We start from the raw sequence: 12,411 nt of genomic DNA, 5'->3' as shown, positions 1-12,411 counted from the left end.
TGGGCTGCATCATTGGGCCTCCAAAATTTCAATCACCATTTTAACATCGCAGGTTCAGTTTGTGGATTCATTGTTATTAACTATTTTTAAGGTCCTTGTGGATTGCCCTAATGACAAATATAGCTTAGGTAATTATATGAAGCATTTGTTAAAGTTGAGTTTCATATTGGATTAATAGCACAAAACATCTCTACATTTGACACTTCTTGCGAAAAAAAGTCCCTAAGTTCCTTTTTTTTTTGCATTTTTGTTCTTATTTCAACATTTCATTACAGAAAACATCATTTACACCATTTTTAATGTAAAATGATCAAAATACCCTCTTATTTAAATAAAACAAAAAAAACAACAATAAAATAAATTACAATCTTACTCCTAAATGTTTTAAAAAGTGCAAGTAGGTCCAAATAATTATTCAAATGCATAATAGTACAAAAAGCCCCTATGTTTGGCTTATAGTATACAAAAACGTCCCTACGTTTCAAATTGATGAAAATGACATTTTTCGCAATGAAACATGAAAATAGGGATGAAAAAATTGAAACATAGGGACGTTTTCTGCAAGAAGTGTCAAACGTAAGGACGTTTTGTGCTATTATGCCTTATTAAAATATTAAAGATAATAAACTCTCTCTCCCTCTCTCCCTCCTCCACCCCCCCTCCCCCTCATTCTTCTCCAAATGGCTCTACCACCTTAGAGTAAAAAAACTCCAACAAACCATCGCTCAAACTGTTGGACTACCATACCACAAAAAGCCCTCACTTCCCTCTATACATACCACCCAACATCTCAACATCCAACCTTGAAACCTTTATACCAATAGATTTGTTTGAAATTACAAGCCAAAGTACCCAAATCGCGAATGCAAATACTGGCGGCACCACCTGTTTTGGAGAGACCCATGCCATTTCCAACATACAAATCAATTATACTCACTAGGGCGCCTCTCTTCATGGTCTTAAAATATCAATAGATGGTTCAAAGGATGAAGGTTCGGTGATTTGGGCGATGGTCGGTCGGAGTTTTTTCACTTCTAGCATGACAGTCCCTTTTGAAGAAGAAAAGAGAGAGAGATTTTTTTTAATATTTTAATGAGGCCTAATAACACAAAACATCCCTACGTTTGACACTTTTTGTGGAAAACTTCCATACGTTTTAATTATTTATTTATTTATTTATTTATTTTGCATTTTCATCCCTATTTTCATGTTTTATTGCAGAAAACGTCTCTTTCACCAATTTGAAACGTAAGGGCGTTTTGTGCTATTAGACATTTTAATAATTATTTGGACTCACTTGCACTTTTTAAAACATTTAGGAGAAAGATTGTAATTTATTCTTTATTTTTCTTTTCTTTTTTTGGTTTTATTTAAATAAGAAGGTATTGTAGTCATTTTACATTAAAAAGGTGAAAATGACGTTTTCTGCAATGAAACGTTGAAATAAGGATGAAAATGCAAAAAATAAAATAAAATGTATGGACGTTTTCTATGAGAAGGGTCAAACGCATGGATGTTTTGCACTATTAACCCTTTCATATTTTTATCTCGAGAGTTTGTTTTCAGTATAGTCAAAACATCTGCCAAGAAGGATGTTGACAGATCGCTAGGTGATTTCTCGACATTATGAATAAATGAAAAAAAATGTTGAGAAATTCACCTACTTGTGGATATGTTTGATATGATTCACTATATCTTGTACAAATTTATTGCATGGTACATCATTCTCTAACGATTTAATTTGTTTATATGAGTGGTGTTTCAAATGGAATTCAATATCGTGACTGTTAAGGAGGGCCCCTCGCATGCAAAGGATGTCAAACAGGGTGTAGTGGGGGTGGTCATCGAGAAACGACACTCGTTGCACATTAAAGTACCATCAGTAGTCAACCGGCATTCCCACACTAGGAACGGCCACAAGAGAGGAAAAAAGAGTATGGAGCAGGACATGATTCACTGGGAAGAAGAAAAAAAACTGCGTTGCATTTTAATTTGTAATTTGTCGCATTTGTTTGAAATTGTGTCACGATGAGTATGTCGAATAACTTATTTTTACGTGTTCTTGGGTAAGAAGACATCTAATTGTGAATTGGGTTGCAGTTTGTACCATGAAGTAGTGTAAATTGTATTTTAGAATTTTTTGTATCCGTTTTTCCAATCTATAACATATAGCATGTCAAACTGTCGGAAAAAAAAATAGAAGTGAAGTGTCTAGATAGACAATTGTACAATCTGGCATGTATTGTTTCGACTTTCATTTGTAAGGAATCGTTGGTGAAATATTAGATATTCTACAATGCTATCACAAGTGTCATAACAAACTGTCAAACCGATTAACGGCATTTACCGATTAACGGCAATTAATTACTGAATCACGTTGAGAACATAGTCACACCAAATGAATTACCGATTGACAAAACTGAATTACACAATTGCCTGGTATATATTGTTTCCAATCTTCCCAATTTCTAAAGAAATATAAGGAATACTCATCCTCAAGTAATTCTAACAAATTAATATCACAGAAGAATTTATTTAATATATGCGGGTCAAAATGTCGAGATATGAAGTAGAGACCGACGTTTCAACTGTCGATCTGAATTTTTTTTAATGAGTTTAATAACTTTAGTAGCAACATAATTCATAAACTTTTAAGAGAGATGCGATATTCGGATTGAGAAGGGAACTGTTGGTCTTGGGGCTGTCTTCTAGGATCACGATGGACCGGTGGTTGCATCTACGGATGTCAAACGGGCCGAGCGGCTCGTCGGCTCGGTCGCTCGGCTCATGGGCGGCTCGAGCTTATCAAATGACTAGCCCGAGCCCGACCCCAAGCCCGAGCCTGCTCGGCTCGTTGAACCCAGGCTCGTCAAAAAATGTCCAAAATGTGCAAATTTACCCAAAAAAAAAAAAATTAAAAAAATCACAAGCTCTCGAGCTGCTCGTGGGCTTAGCTCGACGAGCCACGAGCTCGGCTCGCCACGAGCCCGAGCCGAGCTCGTGTGTTAAACCGGCTCGGCCCATTGCCATCAGCATCATGTTTAAATCGGATGTGAAGGTTCCTTTGCCTAGGGATGCCAAGGTCCTTGCTCTTTGGAAGGGACTAGCTTGCACATGAGGTGTATGCTTATTGCTCTTATTTTATTGGACATTGCAGCTAACCATTGAAGAGAGTTGTAGCTGTTTTTGCTAGACCATCATCAAGGGTGTAACCCATAAGGTCGCCACTCTAAAAAAAAGGTTGAACCCCAACCTTAAGGGTCCCCCACCGCCCCTGCCCTGGAGCATCGTGAGGGAGGTAAATCGTAGGTTATGCCTCCAAGGGTACAGGGTGGAAGGCTGCTTGTACACTTGCACTTACCCAAGAACCAAATCCATATTTCAGGATTCGAACCCTTGACACGACAGCCTCAAGCAAAGTTGAATTTTTCCACCCTCCCCTTTTACCACTTGGAGATGTGCCCTGGGGGCCATAAGGTCGCCACTCTAGTTACCATAGGGGGTGGTGATCGAGTCTAGTATTTCATCCACTAATCACGATGATGTAATTTAATAATATGTTATCTTTGGGAATTAAAAAATATATTGTCTTCAATATGTCTCTTTTTGTGCAATCTGTATTTACATTTGAAAGATTATAGCACGAAGTTTAAACCCAACAACATCTAAATGTGTATAATGCGGAATTAAAACAATCAACCAATAAAAAGCAACAAGTCATTAATTATTATTTCTAGATAATTAAGTTTAATTTTAAATTAAATCCTAAGTATCAATTATGCAATTTAAATCAAAAGCATAAAAGTAAATAATACCAAATTTGATAACGAAAAAAATTCCTTAAAGAACTCTTCACGGGGATCAACAACCTCCGGATAAACCTTGCCAAAGCGATTCACTATAAAAGATAACTTACAATTGGTCCAAACACATCTAAACTTTAATAGACTCTGGCTACTCAACCATTAAATCACCGAAGAATCACTTCGATTGTGCAACCTACACTTTTCAACAAATCTGGACTTCTTTTCCCTCCACATGGATCACTAATAACGAACTCGTTCTAGGACAACTGGAATTCCCGCTGTCTCTTCTTAATTTCAGAACTTTGAAGGCTTACTAGAGAAGGTGATGATTTTTGGTGTTTGATCTTTTGAGTTTTGATCTTGTGGTTAAATCAAGAGGACTATAGAATATGTTTATTATCTTCAAAGGATGTTCTCTTGCATGAAATAATGATCAACCAACAATGCAAAAGATATTTGGGAATTGTTATGCTCCGATGTTGGGTTTGAATCAAGAGATCATTGGATTGTGTTATTGATCTTCAATAATACGTTGTCTTAAATGAAATAAGATTGAACCCACATAAGAAACCAAAAATGGCTTAGGCATATATCGTACGGAGTGTTTGATGTTGAATAGAATTCTAAAATCTATAGAAAATTAAAAAACAGATTCACTCGAATAAAACAGTTGCTCAAGCATCAAGCGATGTTGTTGAGTGTCAAAGGTTTTCTTTTTTCGGTCGAGCCACCTGCGCAGTCAACGAGTAATTTTGTGGCTATTTTTTCTACTTGTTCCATCTTTAACTTCTCCAACACATATTCTACCAACCTCCAACTCTATCGACTTTAATTACAACTCAATAACTATGACTTTGCACATGGAACTAGTTAATACAATTGGGATCTAACAGCACTTTTTGTTCAAAGATTGAACGCTAATAATTTTTCAAATTTGAACTAGGGCCTTTGTTTGTCTCTGGTATCATATTATTCATCTCGTTAAAAGGTTAAACCCTCATAGATGGACAAGATGCTTTAAATGAAATCTCGTACTTAACAATTAAGAAAATTCCATGTAATATGCTTTTGATGAAAATTTGATACTCTTAAAGCTTTTAACAGGGCGATTGTAAAAATACCCCTGCTTCTGCAACCCAAAAGAATTTAAGTTCAACTTTTCAACAAAATAATCAGACAGAATAATCTGTGGGCAAATTCCACTTGTTTAATAGATTAAATCAAATACATGCATATTCTACTTTATGCAAATGAAAAAGTAAAATGAAATAATTAATTGAAGGATTATCCTGTAATGAAAAGCAAAATGATGTGATCATATGCAGCTAACGATTGACTCCTTTAAGACATAAATGATTAAGTAGATAACATCAACAGCAATAAGGCCACAACAAATAACTTTTTTGTTTTCAGATTTTATACAATTACAAAAAATATTAAAAGAGGCATTTATTCTGAAAAATTGCAGTAATTGTAGCCTAGTTAACTATATAAGTTATCTTGAAGTAGATTTTTCTTGGAAGTTTTCTGCTAGGAATTTATATAGCCATGTTTGGTTCACCTATAAATTTGGATTAAAATCTAATCAAAAGTCGAAAATTAATTTCAACCATACATTTCATTGGACTAACATATTTTCAATCAAACATTTCATCAACTTTTATTAAAATTTACTATCGTAGCGTACAAGACAAAATTTAAATAAATAAATCTAACTTCATTAGCTTTAAAATGGTATTAGAGCATACAATTATATTGAGATTGAAGTATTGTCATCACTCATTTATAATATTATATACATACAGTTTTGAAGAAAATATAAATTCTAACGATGGCCAACATGTGACAGTTTACAGATCGTGATGATTATATGCAATATTCTAGGATTGAATGATGGTTTTTGCAATTTTTTTTTCTTTTGGCAGGGATGTGACTCATCAATGTATCCAACCAGGTCATATCCAAATAGTAGGTTAACAAATTGAGTTTTTCAGGACGTATAGTTTCCTCCCCTAGTGAGTTTGAAAGGAATCAGTGAAGCAGCATTGAGGCCAATAAGTGCAGTACTTTGTGACAGAATGTTATACCCCAACAATAGAAGTTGCTGAGGTTGTAGAGTTTTGGGAATTTTCAGCCATTTTGATTGGAAGGTGGAGTATGAACAAGGTTTGGCCTAGAAACGTTTATACTTAGAGCATATTTGCTTTGATACCATAAATGATACAGCAGAAGATAATGGAAAATGGTATGTTTCATTCATTTTTTAATGGTAGTATTTGTACAGTATATTTAGCATACGTTAATCCTATAATTTAGCCCTATGATACAGGCACTACTAAAAAACATTTTTTCACCAACGAAAAATTACCAACGGATGGATTCGTTGGTAATTAGAAACGAATTATCCGTTGGTAAAAATTATTCACTTTCAGCTACGATAATCTACAAGGAATTTTTTGTTGATAACGATGATATCTCTTTACCAACGGATATTCCGTGTCTCATGTAACCGTTTAACATTTGGATATTTCACCTATGGATATTTCGTAGGTGATGTACCGAATATTACCAATGGATTGCATCCGTTGATAATTAGAAACAAATGTTTACATCAAACTAGCAAGCCACGATTATATGCCAAATTGTTTTTCTTGGTTTCACACAAGTAAACAAATGTATTGAATTTGCATGAACCTTCATGCATTCACTCATGGAGAAAAAATAATAGGGTGATTATGCTAAACACCATACACAATATCAGCATCCTACTATCTACTACAATCCTCTTCACCTTTCAATTTTATTATCATATCTTTTAACATACTTTAGCAAAATAAATAAATAAATTTACGTGAATGATTACAAAACTTTGTTATATATTACTACTTAATAACTGAACTTAAAAATGTATCTTAACGATCACTGAATTTTGCTAAGTGTGAATATTTCATAATTGAACTTAAAAATGTATCACAATGGTCACTGAACGATGCACAATTTTACTCATCCATCACTCAAATGAAAAAATCTGTTAAGTTCAACAAACAACGTCGACTTGAGTGATGAATTTGTAACACGTTGCATACTTTGGTAACCATTGAGATACATTTTTCAATTCGATTATGAAGTAGTAACAATTATCGAAATTTAGTAACCATTGAAATACATTTTAAAGTTTGGTTATTAGTTAGTAACAATTTTTTTTCTTCAAATCAACCTTTGTGAAAGAAGAAACAAAAGAAAATGAAGGGAAAAATGTTCTATTTTCATTTGATAAATAATCTCCATCATGATGAAAAGTACGTTTGATCTTCAGATTAATTGGTAGCAGTTTACCGTATCTAGAACTTCGTATAAAACGATTGAAAGAAAAATAGTAGGACGTTGAAAACAAATGATAGAGAAAATTAAAAAAAATACAAAAATGTTTGAATTAATGCCAATGTCGGCGAGGTCAATTTGATTTTTCAACTTTTTTCCCTTCATTTTCTTTAATTTCTTCTTTCATAGGGATCGATTTGACGAAAAAATAAATTGTTACTGCTTAATAATCGAACAAAAAAATATTTTTCAATGATCACAAAGCTTCACTAAATGTTATCACTTCAAAACTGAACTAAAAAATATATGTCAGTGATCACTAAAGTAGGCACTATATTACAAATTCATCACTCAAGTCAACGTCGTTTGTTGAACTTAACTGATTTTTTCATTTGAGTGATGAATGAGTAACACTGTGCTTAGTTCAATGACCATTGAGATGCATTTTTAAGTTCAATTATGAAGTAGTCACACGTAGCAAAATTCAATAACTGTTGAGATACATTTTTAAGTTCAGTTATTAAGTAGTAACATATGACAAAGTTTTGTCACCATTTATGTAATTAACCCGTAAAGTGGCATACAATCTTGATTATATAAATTAGTGTTCACTCAAGTCGACGCCGTTTATTGAACTTAACAGATTTTTCCATTTAAGTAATAGATGAACAACATGGTGCATAGTTCAGTGACCATTGAGATAAATTTTTAAGTTCAATTATGAAGTAATAATACTTAGCAAAATTCGGTGATCGTTGAGATACATTTTTAAGTTCAATTATTAAGTAGTAGCATGTGGCAAAGTTTAGTAACCATTTATGTAATTAACCAATATAGTGACATACAATCTCAATTATATAAATTAGGGTTTGACTAAAATAATCTTGCAAGGTGAAGAATGGTTCTAGTAAAATTGTTGTGGCAATAATGAGAGAAAGAGAGAGAGGAATGCAAGTAGGGGAAGCATAAGCACATGGACATCGACTTCCTCTCATTGCCTGCAGGCTTCAGTGGTGGCTATCAACAAATTAAGTTAAAAAGAAGAAAATAAGTCAAAATCTCATTTATTATACATTTCAGTATTGCCTCTGAAGTTGAAAAAAGAAAAACCAGTCGCCAGGGAATGATTGGCCGTTAGTTTTTGTGAGTACAAAACAACCTTAAAGCTTCATATTTTATTCTGTCACTCCTATTTTGAGCACTACTGCATACTTTTTTCTACTCTCCCTGAAGGGTGACATATGATAGTATGATACATACGGACTATGTTAATGCATAATATTTCATTGATTTTGTTTGCTTTGGATAGATTTTTTTACTGAAGCAACAAAAACGTTTATGTAATTTTCTTGAATTTCTTGAAAAATCTGCACTTTTTCTTCTTCTTCTTCAGATTAAAGATTCTTCAAATTCTAGTTGTGAGATTACTTTATTTTTACTTTTTACCAATCTTGGGGAAAATAAATACAGGAGTTTGTTAGTGGTTCCGACAACATCTATTGCTGGCAGCTGGAGGTAGAACTTTTCGAGGTAGTGGTGTCTTAAAAATTGAAGGTTTCCACAGTTTGAAGTTGGTTTTTTCTTTGTCTCAGTCTCCTAGGGTGGTTCTGTTCCTTGTTGGAAATACTTAGGTTTAGAAGCATAAACAAGACTCAGAAATGAAGTTTATGAAACTTGGATCTCGCCCTGATACTTTCTATAGTACTGAGGCTGTGAGGTACTTTCATTTCTTGTTCTTTTTGTTATTTCTTGATTTTGTAATTAAAAATGGCATTTGTTTATTCAAGAAAAGTTCAGTTATTTTTCTTCAATCTGAGAATTTTGATGTTCATATTTTATGCTTGTATTTCTGATATAGAAAAATTAAAATTTTCTGTTTTTGATCCAGGTCCGTGTCATCTGAGGTTTCCAGTGATCTTACAATTCAAGTGAAGGGAAGCAGATATTTACTTCACAAGGTGAGTTCTCTCAAAATGTTTTTGCACTTCTGAATATATGAGTGAAGATTTATGAAACAAAGTTATTTAATTCATGTAAATGATGATTCTTGTCCGTAATTTATTAATAAGTAAAATAAGCTAAATTATTTATAAATACTGTACAGTCTTGTGTATCAAACCCGTACTGATAGCTTGAATTTAATTTACAATACAGTTTCCCCTGCTGTCCAAGTGCCTGTGCCTGCAGAGACTATGTTCAGGAAGCCCTGAATCCTCACAGAACCAAATAGTCCAACTCCCTGATTTTCCTGGTGGAGTGGAAGCATTTGAGCTCTGTGCAAAATTCTGCTATGGAATCATAATTACTCTCAGTGCCTACAACATCGTATCGGTTCGATGTGCTGCAGAATACCTTCAAATGACAGAGGATGTTGAGAAGGGTAATTTAATTTACAAGATCGAAGTTTTCTTCAATTCTTACATACTTCATGGATGGAGGGACTCTATTGTAACTTTACAATGTACCAAATCTTCCCCATTGTGGTCTAAGGATCTTGGAATAACGAGTCGATGTATTGAAGCCATTGCTTCAAAAGTTTCGTCCCATCCCTCAAAGGTGAGTTTATCGCATAGTTATTCGAGAAGAGGTAGAGATAATGTGTCCTGTAATGGATCAGAGAGCCAGAGGGATAAAAGTACAAGTAAAGGCTGGTGGGCAGAAGATTTAGCAGAATTGGGGATAGATCTTTATTGGAGAACAGTGATTGCCCTGAAAGCAGGTGGGAAGGTCCCCTCGAATCTCATTGGAGACGCATTGCGAATTTATGCATCACGTTGGCTACCGAACATATCAAAGTACTTGCATATTGAGAAACAGGCAGAATCTGATCACGATTTGGTCTCGTATGGGGAGGTGATTTCTAAACATCGGCTGTTGTTGGAGTTGATTGTTAGTTTACTGCCACCAGAGAAAGGCTCAGCTTCGTGCAGTTTTCTTTTGAAATTGTTGAAGGCAGCCAATATACTAAAAGCATCATCCTCTTCAAAGAGGGAATTGGCAAGAAGGGTTTCAGTTCAATTGGAAGAAGCCACAGTTGGAGATTTGTTAATCCCATCTTTATCGAACACAAATGGCGTTATATTTGATGTAGATCTCGTTATGAACATTTTTGAGCAATTTATGCTACAAGGGCAGAGTCCCCCAACAAGTCCTCCAAGATGCAAGGGGGACTTTGAAAGGAGAAGATCTCGTTCAGCCGAAAATGTTGATCTGGAGTTTCAAGAAAGCAGGAGATCATCTTCTGCATCACATAGTTCCAAACTGAAGGTAGCAAAGCTTGTGGACGGATTTCTTCAAGAGATAGCACGCGACAAAAATTTACCTTTATCGAAGTTCATTGCCGTTGCAGAAGCAGTTCCAGAATTCGCAAGGCTCGACCATGATGACCTCTACAAAGCTATTGACATCTATCTAAAGGTAGAATTAATATAAACAAATAAGAATATCTTCTTTTCTATCATTCATGGTCATCTAATTCCATAATCGCCAATAAAAGACACTTTTGTCGAGCATATGTCCCAATACACACGTATTCTTCTGTCTCCCGATTTATATTGAAACAATCTATATCCTGATGTCATATTGTTGTAGCTTTTAATTATTATTAATGCCTAAATATTTTACATGAAGTGCATGTTTGGTACACAAAATTTGATTATAAAGTTTTTTCCTAATACTGTTGAGTACTGTGTAATCCATTTTAAGAAACATATAAGAAGAGTTTTAGTATACAATGACATTCTTACTTTGTCTTGAAGAAATCTGTCTTGGACTATACTTATCTTCTTCTGTTTTCCTTTATCGAGTAATTGATTTCGAAAGAAAATTCCATAGAGCAATTCAAGATTAGGAATGTTAGAACTGACACACATATATCGGTTTAATTGTCCGTGCAGGGACATCTGGAACTCAATAAAAGTGAAAGGAAACGCCTGTGCCGAATGTTAGACTGCAAAAAGTTATCCATGGAAGCTTGTATGCATGCTGCACAGAATGAGATGCTCCCACTAAGAGTGCTGGTGCAAGTTCTCTTCTTCGAGCAAGCACGTGCTGCAGTGTCTGGCGGCCAAGTGATTGAGCTTCCGAGCAATATCTCAGAGCTTTTTTCTGCTCATAATAACCCATCAAAGATTAAAGCTTCTTTTAGAGCCAACGTAGCGGTGGCACCAGAAGACAAATGGAGTATGGCCGGGCTCAACTCACCAAAGTCAAACCTTTCGACCCTTAAGATGAGGGTGGCTGAAGATGAGGACTTAGACCAAAACTTATCCGAAGTGATGAAAAATTCTTCCAAGCCCAACAGATCTAAAAGTATGTTCAGTAAGCTGTGGTCCATCAACAGAAATGAAAGTGAAAAGAACTGATATAAGTTTATTTAATTTCTGGTTGAGGAGGTCCAGATAAACTAAATAGTCGCTTTTATTACTTTCTTTCATCAATCCTAATTCGAGCAGAAATCTTGGTAATCTATAGGAAAGACAAAATCACTGTGAATTATTGGTGAAACCTGCGATAATAAGATGAGGATATAGAAAATTTTGACAAGAGGGAACTTCTCTCTTTGTGCAAACTAAAATGCAGGAGAGCAAATGCTGGTTCTGTTTATATGTATCTAGTACTTCCTTTCTCTAGAAATGAGTTTCAAATTCGTGAATTTCAACAATGTATGTGCATGTTCAGTACAACTAATAAGATTTTAACTTCTTTTTCTTCTTTAGTACTATCGAGTCTTATGCAAGAAATTTAGATGCTTTTTTTTCTTGAATTTTCTTGGACTAGAGTTTACTGTATATTATGCATATCAGAAAGGGTAGTGAACATTTGACAAGATTTAATGTGTTTGAACTAGAAATAAGAGGGAGCTGACGTGAAGAACCAAAGCATTATGCTAAGCTTAAAAGAAAGAAGAAAATACCTCCATAGAAATACTCATTAACATGATCGGCCCTGAGAATTTTGAAGCCCTAAGCAACTAATTACTATGAGGCCTTTAAAGATTTTTTATTTTATTTTATTTTATTGCATTTATAGCGATTCTTGAACAAAATAACTTTTTGAATTTTTATTTATTTTCCATAGGAAATCTTATTATCAAGAGACCAAGCATTGAATCAAATATGAAAGTTAATTTACAGCTTGTATCAAAGCATTTTCAATTTGTGTACTACTTCAATTTTAACTCACAAATGGAAGAAACATAAATAAATAACAGTGATGCTAACAAAGGAGTGTTGAATTTCTTATCTTCTCATTATAGAGCAAGAGAGTAAATAATTGTAACTGC

At 34.3% G+C, this 12,411-nt stretch overlaps 1 protein-coding gene across 4 annotated transcripts; it reads left to right on the top strand.

Annotated features, from left to right (window-relative positions):
- The first annotated feature begins 8,019 nt into the window (after positions 1–8,019).
- Positions 8,020–11,836, top strand: LOC111396161 (BTB/POZ domain-containing protein At1g67900-like). 4 transcript variants are annotated; one of them, XM_023022490.1, is made up of 6 exons: positions 8,020–8,270; positions 8,598–8,642; positions 8,720–8,844; positions 9,016–9,085; positions 9,282–10,544; positions 11,024–11,836. In XM_023022490.1, the coding sequence occupies exons 3-6, from the start codon at positions 8,786–8,788 to the stop codon at positions 11,489–11,491; spliced, it is 1,860 nt and encodes a 619-aa protein (XP_022878258.1). In that variant the 5' UTR covers positions 8,020–8,270; positions 8,598–8,642; positions 8,720–8,785; the 3' UTR covers positions 11,492–11,836. The 4 variants fall into 4 exon arrangements, with proteins under 4 accessions (XP_022878258.1, XP_022878259.1, XP_022878260.1 ...); XM_023022491.1 differs by having other exon boundaries at positions 8,598–8,657; positions 8,759–8,844; XM_023022492.1 differs by lacking the exon at positions 8,598–8,642.
- The last annotated feature ends 575 nt before the right edge of the window (positions 11,837–12,411 follow it).

The sequence above is a fragment of the Olea europaea genome, chromosome 6, assembly GCF_002742605.1.
Source record: "Olea europaea var. sylvestris chromosome 6, O_europaea_v1, whole genome shotgun sequence".
In the NCBI taxonomy this organism is placed as follows: domain Eukaryota; kingdom Viridiplantae; phylum Streptophyta; class Magnoliopsida; order Lamiales; family Oleaceae; genus Olea; species Olea europaea.
The sequence above is the reverse complement of the archived record's forward strand: the minus strand, read 5'-3'. Positions and strand labels throughout refer to the sequence as shown.